Genomic DNA, 18,932 nt, shown 5'->3' on the forward strand with positions numbered 1-18,932 from the left:
ACTATTATACAAATTGATTCAATAAAATTACATCACATGCAATATAGTTGTACGTTTGAACCATTCCTAATATTGTATCAACTCACCTTCCACATATGATTATATATATACTCATCATCATGCCATATATGAACATACAACTTATATCAATCTAAACCAAAATCAGATTTTTTACAAGATATACTAATAATGTAATTTCTTGATACTTCCATTCTACTTTACATTTAGCTAACAATATTACGGGATGTAATTAATGGCCCATTTTATGCCATGTTCCCTACCTTGATATTTCAATCATGACTTCACTTAATGAAAATTCCGAAATAGATGATATTATTACAACACTTAAACGAATTTTAAGAGGTAACAATTATCTTATATTCATTACGCCAAACGTACTACTATATTAATCAACTGAAACAAAAACCAAATTTTTAACTAATGAACTTGAACGAATGGAAAACAGAATTATAATTCCCGAACTTCATTAATTTGTCATGTTGAAGCTTTTCGTGACATGAATTTACAGATATGTACCTGATATTGGAAGCAAAAGAAAATGAAGATGAGAATCAGCAGCAGTAATAACAGTACAACAGCAACAACTGCCCAGCAACAGTAACAACCCAGTAACAGACCGGTGGAGTAGTAATCCCAAAAACAAAAGCTTTAAGCTTTAAATGAAACAACAACCATTAATACTAATTTCAAACAAAGAAAGAAAGCAGTAGATTTTTAGTTTTATTTTTATTTTGAAAGCTTAAATATTTTTCGGAATTTTTCTCTCTTCTATTCTCTGTCCGTTTTTTCTCTCTATCTGTGTGTGTATTTTTTCTCTCGTATCTCTTTCTATTCTCATATGTCTTGTGTTCAAGACTTCACATATATAACCCATCCCATAAACCTTTCAATTAATTAAAATCCATACTTTTTCTCTACCCAACCCATTATCTTTCCACTCATCCCCATTACATTAAATAAACATATCACACCACCCCATTATATTTTGTCCCCCATGCTTCATTTAAAATAATGCAAGATTCCCCTTTAAATTAAATCTTGTCCCCCCTTTATATTAAATAATCATATCACAACCCACCCCATTTCATTTTGTCCCTCATGCTTCAAATAAACAATTACAAAATGTACAATTCCTAAACTACCCCCTCCGACCTTACTGAAATTACCAAACTACCCCTGAACGTACTACAAATTTACCAAACTACCCATCAGCTATAACACATCAATTAATCAAACTTAACCAAAATATAGACAATATGATCAATTTCTAACAATGTTCAAACAACAATATGAACACGGATGAACATCATAACAACAATATCACATGAACACAATTTTAACAACATTTCAACAACAAATCACATGAACACAAATTGAACAACAAAGAACAACTAAAATTTGATTGAACAATATTTTAGCAACAAACAATCCTATTTTCGGATTCAACAACTACAACAAACAAGTATATTTAGATTTCTAACTTCAATCATATTGAACTTAAAATCAATTCTAACAACATTACAACCAACAATTCCTATATTAAACTTTATGAGACAAATTCAAGAAATAATCACAAATGGTAAACAAGAAATCAAGCTATACAAATTTCGGATTCAAGAACAATCAAACAAAGTATGAACATGAATTAAATCTATTTTAAACAACAAACATGATGGATTTAAACGATTAAACCAACATATTTCTCTAAACACAACTAAATTCTTTTAGACAAATAACAAGATCGACGAATAAACAATTATGAACTTAAGCTTAAACTTAACAATATTAACAACTTCTAACAATACATAAACACATGAAACAAATTGAAGAAATAGTTAATTAAATTTCAATTTGAATCTAACAAACATCAAACTAACAAATATTCATTTAAACAATAATACAAACATGAAATGAATATGAAAACAACTAATTAAACTTCTATTTTGAAATCTGAAAATTAATTTAACAAACAACATGAACATGAACAAAACCAAAAATCAAATATCTAACCATAGACATGAACAAAGCAAACATTCGCCGATTTTAGATTCGAAAAATATCAAAACAAAATAACGGACAAAATAAAATTCAAAAACTACTAACCGGATTGAAACGACGAACAACGACCAAACAAACAACGAACTTGACGAGCCTCGACCAAAACGAAGAAGACGGAAGGAAAGGAGCAGCAGTCCGCAGCTTCAACCCAGCTGAAAACGACGAGAAGCGGAAGCAAGCCGGAGCAGCGAGCAGCAGCACGTCGCGGACAGCAATGGACGACGACATGGTCGACGTCGAAGCTCGTCCATGGTTGGACGTAGTAGAAGGCAGAAGAAAATGGAACGCAGCAGTAGCAGATGCGTGAGCGGACAGCCATGGCATCTTGGTTCGTTTTGTGTTGTTCCGGCGTGGCTGGGGGTCATTCGGAGGTGGTGTTTGGATGGAAAAGATCTAAGCAACCACAGCAGTAGCTCGACGTGCTCGTAAGGAGGAAAAGAAGCAACATGGTCAGCCATAGACGTCGAGCTCAAGCTTGAGCTCGACGAGCCTCGTCAATGGCGGATAGGGCTAGGGAATTCGGACGAAGAAGAAGGAGATGAAGACGATGTAGCCATGGGTGGTCGGATTTAATGGAGGATCGCCGGAGAGGTTTTGGAGAGGAAGAAGATAGGGTGGCCATTGTTGGCTTTCTTGAAGCTTGAGGAAGAAGAAGAAAGAAAGAGGGGGTGAGGATCTCTTAGTCTTTAAGGTTTTCTTCTTTTAATTTTTGCTTTGTTTTTGTAAAATGTAAGACAAAGGGGTTTGGGTCTTTTGGGTTATGGACTGGGTCGACCCAGTTCGAAATGGACTGGGTCGTAGGGAAGATTGGGCCATTTTTTGGGCTTGTGGCTTAAATTTGAAGAAGAGGCCCAATTCCGACTTTCTTTATATTTCCGCTCTCTTTTCTTCTTTTATTTCTCTAAAACTAAATTATAAAAATACTTAAACTATTATTAAGAACTAAATTAAGTTATAAAAGCGCAAATTAACTCCCAATAACAATTAATGCACAATTAAATAATAATTAAGCATAAAATTGTATATTTGGACATAAAATGCTAAAAATGCAAACGATGCCTATTTTTGTAATTTTTAAATTTTTGTAAAACAAATTTAATTACTAACAATTTTAGAATCAAATCCTACATGCAAAATGCGACATATTTTTGTATTTTTTATTAATTTAGCAAATAAACACGCACAGACAAATACAAATAATTATTCAAAATATCACAAAATATCACAAAATTGCACACCAAAGAAAAATCATTTTATTTTTGAATTTTTTGGGAGTAATTCTCATATAGGGCAAAAATCACGTGCTTACAGCTGCCCCTCTTTGCCCGAAGACACGAAGGGTTTTCGTGCAAAGATAAAGCGAGCGATTTTTGCCCATCCGAGTACTCCGTGTGAAGCATTTTTTGAAAAAGATTTGACCGAACCTTTGCTTCAAAGGTTTCCTACATATCCTGGGCTAAACAGGAATCAGGTCAATGTAGTTCGGGAAATTTTGGGTAGCTGGGACTACCGTTGGACTGCAATGTTACTGTTGTTGCATGCTATTACTACTGCTTACCGATCTCCTTGTTACACCGTGCTTAAAAGAAAACAAGAAGCTAAGCTATACTGCAATTTTTCTTGTTGCCTTGCTTTCTTGTCTGCTTGCCTTTTTTCCGGTGTTTTTCTTCTTTTTGACACATGCACTTGAGTTTGTGTTGTGACCTCTTGTTGCAACCTTCTGTTTCCCGGTGCCGGGGAATTTTATTGTTTCCCGCTGGGGATTCCTATTGTAACCCTCTGTTTTATTGTCCTCTGACTTGATCTTGAAATGTATGCCTCTGTTATCTAGGCGGGCTCCCAACTTCAATACTTGAAAATTAAAGACTTGAAATGTATGCCTCTGTTATTTGGGCGGGCTCCCAACTTCAATGCTTGAAATATAAAGACTGAAATGTATGCCTCTGTTGTTTGGGCGGGCTCCCAACTTCGACGCTTGAAATATAAAGACTGAAATGTATGCCTTTGTTATTATGGGCGGGCTCCCAACTTCAACAACTGAAATGTAAAGACTTGAAATGTATGCCTCTATTATCTGGGCGGGCTCCCCACATCAACAACAACTTTTTAAAAATAAGCGCCATTCCTCTTTTCAGGCGGGCTCCTGACTTCAACCGATACATCGCCATTCCTTTCTTTAGGTTGGCAAGATTTCAACAACTTTGAAAAACGCCTTTCCTCTCTTCAGGCGGGCTCCTGACTTCAACAACTTTGAAAATAATTCGCCATTCCTCTCTTCAGGCGGGCTCCTGACTTCAACTTTGAAAATAATCGTCATTCCTCTCTTCAGGCGGGCTCCTGACTTCAAACCATATATCGTCATTCCTTTCTTTAGGTTGGCAAGATTTCAACAACTTTTAAAAACGTCTTTCCTCTCTTCAGGCGGGTTCCTGACTTCCATCAATAAATCGCCATTCTATTCTTCAGGGGGGCTCCTGACTTCAACCAATAAATCGCCATTCTATTCTTCAGGGGGCTCCTGACTTCAACAACTTCTTTTTTTTTTCAAATTCAAACTTTTTTTTTTTTCAAATCATCCTATGAGAAAATTCATCAGACTAGGATTTGATATCTTATCTTAGGAGAAAGATTCATCGGACTAAGATTTGATATCTTATCTTGGGAGAAAAATTTCATCAGACCAAGATTTTGACTCTAGGAGATAAATCGTCAGACTAGGTCCATTTGTTGTGATCTTAGGAGAAAGATTCATCCGACTAAGATTTTATCTTGGGAGAAAAATTTCATCAGACCAAGATTTTGACTCTAGGAGATAAATCGTCAGACTAGGTCCATTTTGTTGTGATCTTAGGAGAAAGATTCATCCGACTAAGATTTTATCTTGGGAGAAAAATTTCATCAGACCAAGATTTTGACTCTAGGAGATAAATCGTCAGACTAGGTCCATTTGTTGTGATCTTAGGAGAAAGATTCATCCGACTAAGATTTTATCTTGGGAGAACAATTTCATCAGACCAAGATTTTGACTCTAGGAGATAAATCATCAGACTAGGTCCATTTTGTTGTGATCTTAGGAGAAAGATTCATCCGACTAAGATTTTATCTTGGGAGAACAATTTCATCAGACCAAGATTTTGACTCTAGGAGATAAATCGTCAGACTAGGTCCATTTTGTTGTGATCTTAGGAGAAAGATTCATCCGACTAAGATTTGATATCTTATCTTGGGAGAAAAATTTCATCGGACCAAGATTGTATCGGGAGGTAAATTCATCAGACTAGGACTTTTTATCCTAGGAGAAAAATGTAAAGATCAATGATTTGAGAAACTTACCTTCGTAATTTCTTTTCTTTTCTCCTTCCTTTGCGCTGCTTTGTTCTTGCTTGCTGGGGATAATACCACTGTGGGAGTCTCCTTTCTTCCCTTCCTCCATTCTTTATATATTTTTTTCTTTTTCTTTTTTTTTTTCTTTTTCTTTTTTTCCAGAATTTATTTTCTCTCAACACTGTTGGGGATAAAAGTGTTATCTTCTTGGGATAACATTGTTGAGGATAACGTTGCTGGGGAATTTTATCCCTTCAAATCGATGCTTCATTCTTTTGGAAGCTGCTGGGGATGATAATGGCTCTTTGTTTTTCTGAGCACAAGTGTCATCCCTTTATTCTGTCTGCTGGGGATAACTTCCTCCATTGGAACTTATTATGTTGGGGGCAACCCTGGTTCAAAGACCACTTCCTTGGTGTTATCTTTATTCTTCCCCAGATGGGTACCTGATTTCCAGAAAATTTTCTAATTGAAAAGAAAATTTTCTGCCCCAGTTTGATAATCTTTTTTTTTATTTTATGGCATGCCTTTCCGTCATCAATGCCATTTCCTTTACCTGTTTCAAATCAAAAATTTGTTAGCTTAAAGCGTTGTAGTTGGCTGTGATACTTCACTGGGATGGTTTTTTCTTTCTCCTTCTTTGCTCTGCGTCCCACAACTTGTTGGGGATGATATTATTTGCTGGGGATAATCTATTTCTGCTGGGGATATCCCTCTTCTTTTGTGGCACAGCTCGGAAATTGGCTTTTCCCCGACTTTTTAGTCTCGCATGAATTTCTCAAATCATGCTCATTGCTCTTCTTGCTGTGTTCATGGGCCTTGGCCTTGAGGTTTATAACCTTTGGTTTTGCAAGGATATCCCTCTTGACACTCGTCAATCCTTCTGTCAATTCCCTTTTGTTGGGGATATCTTTCTTGACACTGGCCTCGCACTTGTTCCTTGCTGACTATACCACTTGGATGTACTAGTCAGATCTCCTCTTGCATAATTGGAAAGCTGATGGCCTATTTTGAAGTCATTTTCCACTGGTTCTGACCAAACAGACTCTACTGGGGAAATTTCTATGAAAGGAAAAGATAAAAGGAAACAAAATAAAAGACAACGGAAAAAGATGACTCTTTAACGAAAGAAACTATAAAGAGAAACCTATCAAACGCATATACCGACTCTAATGGTCATGACATGCACCTGTGGCCTTATCCTCTGCCGTCAATCGTCTTTCAAGACCTTCAATTGGCAATTCCCATCTGATTCTTAATCTTATTCGACTTGTAGTGCCCGAAGGGTTTTCACTATCAAGCCTCTCTCATTTTGGTTTTTCTCTCAGCTTTCATCGCCTTATGGTGTCCGTGAAGATTTTCACCAATAAGACTTTCTCATTTGTATCACTTTCCAGTTGGGGATTTGGAGTGTTGCCGGTATGACTCTCTCTGCTGGAGATTAGAGTCCTTTCTGTTGTGGAACAGAATGTTATGTTCGCTGGTAAGACTCTCATTTGTCTGACTTGGCATCTTTTGCAGACTGGTCAGAAGGTCTTTCTTTGGACCGTAGTGTGAGTTTTGGATAGGCTAGAAAGAAAGGGTATTAAAGGCTCAAAAACAAAATAAATTTGGGGTTTTAAAATTACAACCTTCGGAACCAATTTTACTTACCACGAGCGCAACCCTTGTCCCAGTTTCTTGCTTGGGGATTATTTATTTATTATTATTTTTATTTTTAATTTTTTAATTTATTACACCATGCATACCATGCACATTATGCACACTATGCACCCTATGACCGAGCCGTGAGGCGCCTACGTATCCTCTTTGAGGAATCAGGTCAAACGTAGTTCCCAATTCCTTTGTTTTCATTTGACTTTCTTTTGTTTTTTTTTGTTATCATTTTTCTTTTCTTTTCCTTTTTTCGTTTTTTTTTTGATTTTTTTTCCTTTACCTTCCAGGCTCGTATTTCCTAGTCGTTGCTATTGATTCCGAACGAGGGGTATGAAAGAAAATAAATAAGGCTCAAAGGGGGGTAACGAAGGATAAAGTGTTTAGATAGCAGAACAAAATGCCTTCGTCATTCCAGTCTTCAAAACATGCCAAATGCAAACAACACAATTGATCATAGATTTATAGTCTCTTCCGATGGTGCTGGACTTGACAATTATGTTAAACACTTGCTTTTTCATTTGTCATTTCTAAAGCACCGTTGGGCGACACTCTCATTCTCATGAACGACCCTCATGCCAATTTGGCGAATCTTGCATTTAACGGTTTTCTTTAAGTTTTACTTGCCCCAGTTCCACATGACTCGGGCTTCAAATAATCTCAAACTGTTCTTATTTCCCTTAAATGCTTTGATCACCTCTCCAGGGTTTTATGATTAACTTTAAAGACCAGGCCCAAACTGTGTGCACATGTCATGTCACTAGAATCGGCGTTGAATAAAAATGATAAAAGTACTAAACAAAAAGATGACTGGAAACAATAAAAGACCGGCTTTTGTATTAGACTACCGGCGAAATGGTTTGAATAATAAAACAAACAAAACAACCAGAATAAAATCCTAACACAGCCTTGACAAAACTTAAACAAATTGATATGACAAACTGGAAAGATAAGAAGGTTTGACACAAGACAATATTCGGATTACAACCCTAAGAATAATCCGGACAACAGAAATGACAACAAAATAAGACACCACCAGCTTCTCTTTTGCTAACCAAGGAACGGAGCGTCCTCTCATTTTATCAAAATTGGCATCTTTAGCCACTGAGCTTTGCAGTATTTTCCAGACCATTTCCAACTTCGATATCATTATCATCAGTTAGTGGCTTTCCGGGATGACTCTAAAATCCCATGTTACCAGGCATCCTCCCCATAAAGTGTGCATCATGATGTGCAGGTAAAGGATTCTGCGCGATATTCTGGGTGTCATTACCTTGGATCACAATCAGATTTTCCTGGATCATCCTTTCTATTTCTTTTTTCAAATCCCGACAACTTTCAACATTGTGCCCCTGGGCATTGGAATGGTATTCACACCTTTTAGAAGGGTCAAAGCTTTTTGCACGTGTGTCCAGATGATTTGGAGGAATAGATGCAATCATGTCGTGATGCTTTAACCTCTCAAATAAGCTTTCATAGGACTCTCCTATTGGTGTAAAATTATCTTTCAACCTTCGTTCTCCTTTATACTTCTGGCTTGGATGTGGGTTATAGGGCACCTGAAAGTTATGTGGAGGCTTCTGGAGATTTTGTGACGCTCGTGCTCGCCTTCTGGGGCGTTTTGATGGTCGGGCAACATACTAAGGTGGAACAATAGAGTGTTGTGGGTTCTGAGGGGGGTAATATTGCTCAGGGGATTCATAGATAACTTTAGGAGGCTGCTCATACCTTCGAGATGTTCTCCTAGGACCTCTTCTTGACCCTGATGTCATCATGATTTCTTCAATCTTCTCATTTGTGTCGCAAAAATTATCAGACTCAACCCGGACAGCGTGAGTTGCAGCTTTAAAAACTGCTTGACTCATAATTTTTCCTGTCTTAAGACCATTCTCTATTATTTCTCCCATTTTGATTGCTTCCGAGAAGGATTTGCCAACTGCGGACATCATGTTCTGAAAGTAATCTGGCTCTTGCGCTTGAAGGAAGACAGTTATTAGCTCGTGGTCATCCATGGGTGGCTTAACTCGAGCTGCTTGCTCTCTCCATTTAATGGCATATTCCCTGAAACTTTCACTTGGTTTCTTTTTCAGGTTTGAAAGGGAAATGCGGTCTGGGGCAATGTCGACGCTGTATTGGAACTGTTTGACAAATGCTTGTGCCATGTCGTCCCAGACATACCAGCGAGACGTGTCTTGATCCATAAACCATTCGGAAGCTACTCCCGTAAGGCTTTCCACAAAATAAGCCATCAACAATTCTTCATTTCTTCCCGCACCTCTCAGTTGATTGCAATACCTTTTCAGGTGGGCAATGGGATCTCCATGTCCATCGTACTTTTCAAATTTGGGAGTCTTGAAACCAGGCGGCAAGTGGACATCGGGGAACATACATAGATCTTTGAAGGCAACACTCTTTTGACCAGACAACCCTTGCCTGTTTTTCAACCATTGTTCTAAGTTTCACTCTTTGGGTCATTTCTTCTTGTACCATCTTTCGGGCAGGCTCTTCAATCTTTGCAGGAAGATCAAACGAGTACGGGTGGTACTTAGGAGAGTGGTACTGCTCTTGCAAATTGTGACTCATGACGAGGCTGTCCTTGCCCACTGGCCCATGCTTGACACACTCCGGTCATTTGTTGTTTCAGCATTCTATTTTTCCGGCACATTAGACTCTTGTTGAACCCTCTGAACAAACCGATCAACTCAACTTTCTTCACAATTCAAAACAAAACATGTTAGAATGGACTCAGTCGGTTCTTATTACTAGCAACATCTTTTTCCCTTTTTTTCATTTCTTTTTCATTTTTTGTTGTGGTCGAATCTTATGGAGATTGCCTACGTATCATGACCCCGCATGAATCAGACCTTGCGTAGTTCGGACCAATAAAAGATAAACAATACTAATCATTTTTTCAATTTTCATATTAAAATAAATTGGGTTTCAAAGGTATGAAGAAGACCTACAAACTCGAATATCAAACAACCCACATATTTTAATCAAAAGATTTACAAACTCCAAAAACAAATGGCCAACTTCCTTTCTCCGTTTGACAAATGCAACCGAACGGTTATTTTTTGCAAATGTGTCCCCTTCCAAATTTTGAGGCCGGAGAGGATTATTTTACGACACTTTACAAACTTGTTCATTTTTTTACGAAAATAGCCTTTCGACAATTGAAAGATACTCTAGGGCTATTTCGGCAAGAACGGTTTAAGACGTGGTCAAAGATGGCTCGGCTTATTTTGACCAAAAATCCAAACGGTATTCACCTAACCGTTGACTCTTTTTTTTTCTTCAAATTACAATAAAAACCGGGTGTTGCAAACACGGGCAGCGCCTCAGAGACGAAGATTTTTTAAGGCTATGTGGGTCAACTGGACCAAATTTTAAAAAAATGACCCAAAGGTAGCTGTTTATGCAAAGTCAGCCTTCCGGCGTCCCTTTCGGGAACATTCGGCTATGTCTTGATAAAACAGCGTCACCCGACTTCTTTATGACAAAATTAAAATTTTGACATATTTTTTGGCTTTTTTTTTAGCAAAAAGTGGAGGCTGGACACTGCCCGACTTATTTACGACAAGATTAAAATTTTGACACGTTTTTTTTATTATTTATTTATTGGTTTTTGGCTTATTTTAGCACCATTCTAGTAGACGAGACTGAAGTAGCAAGTGTGCTGAAGTTTTTGTTTGTAATTGCTGAACTTAAGCATAGTAGCTAAAGTTTTGTTCTCTATTTGCTGAAGTTTTTGTTTTTATAACTGGCAAACTTCAACTCTAGAGCTGAACTTTTTATTTTGTAACTGGCAAACTTCAGCTTTGTTTTTGTAACTGGTGAACTTCAGCTCTAGAGCTGAAATTTTTGTTTTGTAACTGTCAAACTTCAACTCTAGAGCTGAAGTTTTTGTTTGTAACTGGCGAACTTCAGCTCTAGAGCTAAAGTTTTTGTTTGTAACTCGCGAGCTTCCGCTTTCTTAGAGTTGAATTTTTAACTGACTTTCCAAATGAAAATTAGAGAAGAACAACAAGATTCTTAACTGTACAAGAATGAAATAGGAAAACATCTGCACTTAATTCACCCATAAGCTCAAAAGGCATTTCATACAGTACAACGTAATAACTTAAACATGAAATCTTTTTTTCTTTTTTTTTTCTTGAGAAGGATGATTAGGATCAGTTTTCTTCTTTTCCATGTTGTTCAAGAATAAATTTCTTGCTTCATAACAGCGTGCACAACAGACTAGTAAAAAAACCAAACCAATGAAACACATGATAAATCGAGCCATTATATTGTTACATCAATGATAAGACAAGAGAGGTTGCTTCCCATCAACTTCCAACCAAGAGGTTGTGAGTTCGAGTCACCCCAAGAGCAAGGTGGAGAGTTTTTGGAGGGAAGGATGCCGAGGGTCTATTTGGAAACAACTTCTCTACCTCAGGGTAGGGGTAAGGTCTGCGTACACACTACCCTCCCCACACCCCAGTAGTGGGATTATACTGGCTTGTTGGTGTTGTTGTAATGTTAAGTTCCGGAGAGATATGGAGATCACTGGGAGAAGGAGGAGGAGAAAGGGGACTGAAGTTGTTTAAAAAGTGGGTACAAGTTAAAACTTTTTAAAAAAATAGGTTGGTCGCCCCGTGCAATTTTTACAGCAAGACTTTAGTAGAAATAGTCCAAATTGTTTTTTTTTTTTTTGTGATTTTGATTTTTTTTATTGATTAATAGATGAAGGTCATAGGGAATTGAACCTATGACCTTATGAAGGTTTTGAACTCCCTTAATCACTAAACTACACTTTTAGGTTGTGTTAAGGGGATTCAAAACTTAATATATAGAGGTAAAAAACAGATTTTGTCTTACATATACAGTGTAATTTTTCGGCGAAGGAGGTTCGGGTGAATCCCCTTCCGCCTCTCCCCCTCAAACAATGCTACTGTTTTTATGCCCTAGCGTGTAGTATTTTTTAATGAAATGCATCCAATTAATCAAAAAAAAAAAATTAAGTAATTGTTTAGTTAACTATATAGAGAATAAAGTGTTTGAAATTGTACCTAATGATTCGATTGTTGATTGTTTCCAAATCGTGACAAGTCGTGGAGTGCAATTGAAATAATAATAGTTATATTCTTATATTATGTTTGTCTGATTCATTACTTTTTCAATTAAATTAATTAACGATACTCACTCTCTAGTGTGCTTGTTTTTGTATATTAGCTCTAAGTCAGGAGTCAGAACCTATCTTAAAATTTAGAACATAATTTCTTTTTCACTCTTTCTCGATCATTCAAGCCGAAGACAGTGAAGTTGGTGTAGCCCGTCGGGGACTCGCCAGAATTTCGCCGGAGATGTGATTGAAACAGAGATTGAGCTGAGAGAGGTTCGAGATGTTTCCTGTGCGCCGCCGGAGAACAAATTTGCCGGTGATTTGTCCACATTTCTCACACACAACTTCATTTCTTTCAGTCCCATTTCTTAATTAAGTTTTAACTCAGTCAATTATCAAGTTTCAATAAATAAAGTCTCAACCGGTAATTTAGACTTTGAAATTTGAATTCAAGGTTCAACTTTCAATATCAACTGACTTAATTTTTGACCATTTGGTACATTTATTCCATTATCTTAGCGAAATTATTTACTGAAGGAAAAATACTATTCACTCTGTCTTCATTTATGTGAATGTTTGACTGAGTTTAAGAAATAAAGGAAAACTTTTTAAATTTTTGGTCTAAATTAAATCATAAAATTGCAGCTAGAAATCATTTCATGAAGGGCAAAAAAGAAAATTTAAATTTGAATTGTTACCAAAATAGAAAATTATTATTCTCTTAGGGACCGACTAAAAAGTAAAGAATATCACGTAAATTGGGATAGAGGGAATAGGTAATTTTAATCCTCTGAGTTATTGCGTTATTTATTTTTAGTGCGTGTTATTCATTGTAGCAATATTTAACCATAAATTAAATTGGTACTTTTACACCTGGACAATGACAAAGTTGCTAATGAAATGTGGGAGGCAGGTGGGGAAAAGCAGTGCGAGGATAAAAACATAAATGAATCCATCATCGGTTGTTTTAAAAACAAGCAGAGCTATCAAACCACAAAGACAATCTCTCCCAATAATCCAAAAATCAATTTCTCCAAATATCCTATTTGACCAAACGTTTGTTAGCTTGGGCGTTTAGCCATCAGAGGTGAATCCAGAATTTAAAGTTTATGGGTTCCAGTCGTAATCTCAAATTAATATACAATAATAACTGGGTTCATAGTTAGATATTTAATGAATTTTTTAATAGAAATACAAGATCTACGCAAAAGTTATTGGGTTTCTAGGAACTCAGTAAAGTAGTAACTATACTCTAAATCCGCCACGATTAACCATGAGGGTATAGCGCATAGAAGACATGGGCATACCTAGTTTGGTTCTTTCCTTTTTTTTCCACGTTATTTTGTTTTTTCTTGTTGCATTTTGTGTTACTTTGGTTTCCAGACTCCACGTTAGTCGTTAGTGAGCACTGATGTTAAGCGGAATTCTACTTTTCTATTTTGTATTTGTTTGTAGTAGAATTATTTGTGGAAACTCTTAATACAAATGTTACAAATTAAAGTCACCCTTGAACAACCGTACATATATAGCAAATCACAATTGAGCCTAATTATACATTACCAGACTACGTAAAGTTCCCAAATTAAAGGAAAACAATAATAATCAGAGAGTGGCAAACTGCAGATCATCCTCTTCTCCAGATGCGTAGAGCCTGTTGATGGTTGGAACAAGCTTCAGAGCCACTCTTTTCCTAGTAGCCAGTCCAAAAATCTCTGACAAGTCGACATCTTGAGCTGCTATTCCAGGAGGCAATTTCCAATCAAAATGATACAACAAGCGAGCCAATGAGAGCTCTATAGTTGCTAGTCCAAGAGCGTAACCTGGACAACCTCTTCTACCTCCGCCAAATGGTAGGAACCTGAAATCTTGTCCCCTGAAATCGATATCCTTGTCCATAAACCGTTCAGGATTGTACTCTAAAGGACTCGTCCAAGATTCTTGATCCCTTCCAATGGCATAGGTGTTGATTAAGATCCTAGTTTTTGCAGGTATTTCGTAGTCATCGAGAGTGCATTTCTCCATGGATTCTCGAGGTACTAGAAGGGGGACGGGTGGATGCAGTCGCATGGTCTCCTTTATTACTGCTTTCATGTAATGTAGGTGTTGAAGATCAGACTCCTCCACCTTTCCCCTGTTGCCTGCAATTTTCCTTACTTCATTTTGTGCCTTTTCTAAAACACTTGGATGCCTAGCCAACTCTGTCATTGTCCATTCCAGTGTAGCTGATGTTGTATCTGTTCCAGCAACGAACATATCCTGTTAAGTCAATAATAACTGTGTTAGTAGCTGAAGAGTCTTGCGCTCCAATATGCTCTATGATATTCAACTTGTCTTTGTATATTGAGAGCACCAATTATTAACTAAAGCAAGTAGGTAGAGAAGCTTATAGTATTGGTCCAAAATATTTGGTACGTTCTGCTTTTCGAGATTCAAATTAAGTGAACAAAATTAACCAACATTCAAAAATATATTTCTTGACCATTTTGATGTGAGGCTAATTGCATTTTATGTGAAGTTTCTCAAATATCAAGTTTTAATTGAAAGTTAGGAATTACTTTAGTTCGATTTATTTTCTAAATTTTAATAAAATTGATCTTCTATATACAAATGAATTTACTTTATATATATTACTCCTTCCGTTCCAATTATGTGAGCATGTTTGACTGAGCACAGAGTTTAACAAAAAATGAAAACTTTGTAATTTGTGGTCCTAAACAAGTCAAAAAGGGGTCAGAGTATTTGTGATAGTTATAAAAGCTTCTCATTAAGGGTAGAATTGTAAGTTTAAACTAAATTGTTACCAAATTTAGATTGGGGTCATTCTTTTTTGAACGGACCAAAAAAGAAATAGGTATACATAAACTGGAATAAAGGGAGTAACAATGTAGAAAACTTTTATGTTATTTGTATATTTTAATCGATAATAATAGAATATTATATCATATTGCATGTTACCAAAATCAGGATTATTATAGACAGTCTATTGCAGCCAATTTTAACCTAAACTTTGAGTGGAAAAGTTAAACTAAAAAGAGAACCTTCACGCCAAACTTATGTGATGAAAAGATTTCAAGGTTAAACTTATTAATTTTAATCGCGAATTCAAATATAAAATATAATGTTTTTTCAAATTTTTTTTAAGTATTTAAAAACAACATAAAGTAATACACCCTCGGTCCACCTTAATTGAATTTTTAACCTTTTTTCGTGGTCCATAATATTTAACTTTTCAAATATAAAAAAGAAATTAACTTTATTTTTCTAAAGTTGTCCTTGAAATAAAGAGGGCAGGAGTATTTGTTATATTTTCAATGAACAAATTAAGGTTAATATTGTCAATTTCATTGTTAATTAATTCTTCTTTATGGTAAAAACAACCACAAAATCAATTACACCGAAAGGAGTATAAGTTAATAACAATTAAAAATATAAAATATTTAAAAGATATGTTAAAAAATAGCGATAAAAATAAATTGGGAAAAAAGAGAGTAGTGTAATAAATACCAAAACAAGAGCTTTAAGGTTGTCGTCAGTGATAGGGACTTCAAGATCATCTCTTTTCTGGACTCTCAGCAATACATCAACAAAGTCTTCCTTCCCCAAATCACCGCAATATTCATTTCTCCTTTTCACATGCTCTTCTATAATCTCCTCACAAACCCTTCTCAAATCCTTCAAATTTCTCATCAATCTCCTCTTCATCCCACTCACTGAGTTAATCCATTCCCAATTTGGGAAAAAATCCCCTACGCAAAACCCCGCTAACAGTGCCTGCGTCTCCGTCAACACACTCACCAAATCCTTCTCCTTCTTCTCTTTCAATCCGTCCATAAATCTCTTCCCAAATGCTACCCTGCACAAAATATCATTCGCAACAGTAAAGAAAATCGAACTCATGTCGAGTTCACAGTCAGAGTGAGTCGAGATAACTCGTAACATGCGGTTTATTTCTTCATCTCTTATGTAGTGGAACGAGTTAACTCGTTTTGAACTGAGCAGTTCGGTGACGCAGATTTTTCTAGCTTGACGCCAGTACGGACCGTAACGGGAAAAGGTGACGTCAGAGCAACCGAAGGAGAGGTATTGAGCAGCAATGAGCTGTGGGCGGCTGGAGAAGATGTGGTCGTGGGTTTTGAGGATGAGTTCGGCGAGTTGAGGAGAGGAGATGATTATAGTGGGGATTTGGCCGAGTTGAAGGTAGATGATCGGGCCGAGTTTTTGAGAGAGTTGGGTGAAGGTGTGGTGGGGCATGTCGGTGAGGAGATGGAGGTGACCGATTACGGGGAGCGCCGGTGGAGACGGTGGTGTACTTGTTGGTCGACGACGACGTAGGATTTTGTGAAAGAGAAAGGTGGCAAGGGCAATAGAAGAAAGTGTGATGATAAGAACTTGCAGTAGTGTTGGATCTTCCATTTTTGTTCTTCTTCCTATTTGGATTGTTAGTGATGGTGTTGATTCATAAGAATAGCTTAGTTGAAAGTGGTGTTTTCTGATACGAGGAAGACTTTAATTTGACGAGAGCGATGTGGGACTTATGGGATTTTGTACATAATAAATATATTGGGGGTTGTTGGGCAGTAAAGCTGAGCTTATAACTTGGACTTTTGTCTTGTCCTAACTCCACATCCAGGCAGCTGCGTAAATCAAGATGAGATACGAGAGTGATAACATCACCAGCGGATGGATTCTTCTCCGTTGGTGAAGTAAGTGGATCCTTGTTTGATCGCCCTAACTCTAGTCCTAAAAAGAATAAGCAGTCGCTGTAAATATAATCCGGTCTAAAAGTCAGGAGTCGAATCTCACAGACAACTAAGGTTTTGATGTAATTGTTAAGTATCACTAAGAATACAAGCTCGAACATTTCTTAATTTATAAATATCAAGATTCTCTTTTCTTATTAATTAACTAGCAAATTAAAACAGTAAATTAACAACTAAAGATACTAAGGTTTTGGATAAAAAGATTAAGGAGGTCTAGAGTTTATGATTTCCCCAATTGTCGGAATCATTCCCGCTACGTCTTCTATAATTTCGTCTAAGTATTCTCTACCGATCGTGAGTACTTCTGATGTCGTTCTCTCGAGCAACTACTACAATTTATTAGACATATTCTCTCGAACTACGCTAGCTGGAACTAATTCACCGCTCACTGTGATCACACCAAGGTTTAGTTATCTCTAATCATGCCTTAAACCTTCCATATTGATCTCTCACGTACGTTAGGAGTGATGTTGTTCAACAACTACTTACATATATACCCTCTCTCTCAAGCAATACACACTAAATAGGCACAATCAATTGATGGTCATTCAATCAATAGCAGTAAATACGCAGTTGAACAAGTGGAAAAATCTAATGGTTCAATTATATAAAAATAGAATGAGAATTTATCTTATAAAAGGTTCCATCAAAACCCTAGATAACAAATTAGCTATTCATAATAGTATGCAAAACTACAATACTAGAATTCATAACCAATAATGAAAATAGGAAGAAGAAAGTGAAAAACTCGTAGAAGAATTCCCCGCCTTGCTCCTAGCGTGTTCGTGCCTCCTTGGGTCGAATCCCCTCTCTAATGATGTCTAACCCTTCAAAACTAACTTTAAGAGGTATTTGTAGGGTTGAGGCCGAAGTCTACATGTTCAAAAATAATGAGGAAATAAAATTGGCTAGGGTAGCATCGTCGGCGTGAGGCACAGTGAGAGGCGCCAACATTTCTGCGCAAGGCACTATCAGGGGTGCCAATGTTTCTGCGCAAGGCACTGTTAGGGGCGCCAATGACAGTGCCCTGGACAAGGCCTTGCACTGTCTATAGCCATGACTTTTCATTGCCTTGCACATCTTCTTTTATCGCTCCATTTTGTAGCTCTGAGGTACCATTTCGTGCAAACTTTTCTCCAATTCATGTCCAAGCATTCCTACACGTGAAATAAGCTCTATTAAGTTTAATTATCGCACAAATTAGCATCCAAACAACAAGCAAGTAGAGTAAATAGCGTCAAAATATATGGAATTATAGTACGACATCATTCTTGCTCAAAGTCGGCCACTATTCCGTTGAATTTTTCCCAGCTTCCGGCGTTTTGGTTCCCAGATTCCGGCCCTCCCCGACATGCCATCTACCACTAGTATCTTGATAATATATGTATTGTTGAAGGAATAAAATATTTGTTTACGTGGTTAAGTATAACAAAGAAAGATTAGTTATATTTTTTTAAATGAAATAATTCTTAATTTTTCAAGGAAACAAATTAATTTATAAATATAATTAAGAACGGCACTATATATATCGTAACAGTGAGGCTTTTTTTTTTTTAGATTCAGTTGTTTTTTCAGTTTTATCAGTGTTTTATGATACTTGTACTTATTTGGCAAGATTTTCATTGGACGAAAATGTTAAATTAAAGTTTCTTACTGCCCAAAAACAATACTCACATAATAAGGATTACCTCATTAATTAGAAACTATAAATAGGAAAAGTTTTATATTTTAAAATAAAGTATTATGTGCTTCGGCTTTTTTACCATAAGAGATTATATTAGTATTTTTGGAATAACTAGTATCTCGACACACTCGTTGCACATGTATCTCATATGTCAATGAACATAAACTTTATAAAAATCACATAAAATCACTAAAGAATTTTTTGGGTAATAAAATAAAAGTCAAAGGGAAAAATTCAAGTTCCTAACAAATGATGAATTTAAATCTTATTTGGCGAACAAATGAACCATACCCAAAAGAAATCCTCAAAAATAGAAGCAATGAAGTCA

At 36.5% G+C, this 18,932-nt stretch overlaps 1 protein-coding gene across 1 annotated transcript; it reads right to left on the reverse strand.

Annotated features, from left to right (window-relative positions):
* Positions 1-13,667: 13,667 nt before the first annotated feature.
* On the reverse strand, positions 13,668-16,638 carry LOC104211650 (tryptamine 5-hydroxylase-like). Its single transcript, XM_009760741.2, has 2 exons — positions 15,665-16,638; positions 13,668-14,416 (listed from the first exon to the last, which is right to left on the reverse strand). The coding sequence occupies exons 1-2, from the start codon at positions 16,571-16,573 to the stop codon at positions 13,763-13,765; spliced, it is 1,563 nt and encodes a 520-aa protein (XP_009759043.1). The 5' UTR covers positions 16,574-16,638; the 3' UTR covers positions 13,668-13,762.
* Between the last annotated feature and the right edge of the window lie 2,294 nt (positions 16,639-18,932).

This window comes from Nicotiana sylvestris, chromosome 9 (assembly GCF_000393655.2).
Source record: "Nicotiana sylvestris chromosome 9, ASM39365v2, whole genome shotgun sequence".
NCBI classification, from domain to species: domain Eukaryota; kingdom Viridiplantae; phylum Streptophyta; class Magnoliopsida; order Solanales; family Solanaceae; genus Nicotiana; species Nicotiana sylvestris.

What these genes read in the sequence shown, in the direction of transcription:
- LOC104211650 (XM_009760741.2), bottom strand. Translation starts at nt 16,573, where the DNA reads ATGGAAGATCCAACACTACTGCAAGTTCTTATCATCACACTTTCTTCT. An exon ending in ACCTTAAAGCTCTTGTTTTG is followed by an intron (nt 14,417 to 15,664) that starts GTATTTATTACA and finishes TTGACTTAACAG; the next exon opens with GATATGTTCGTTGCTGGAAC.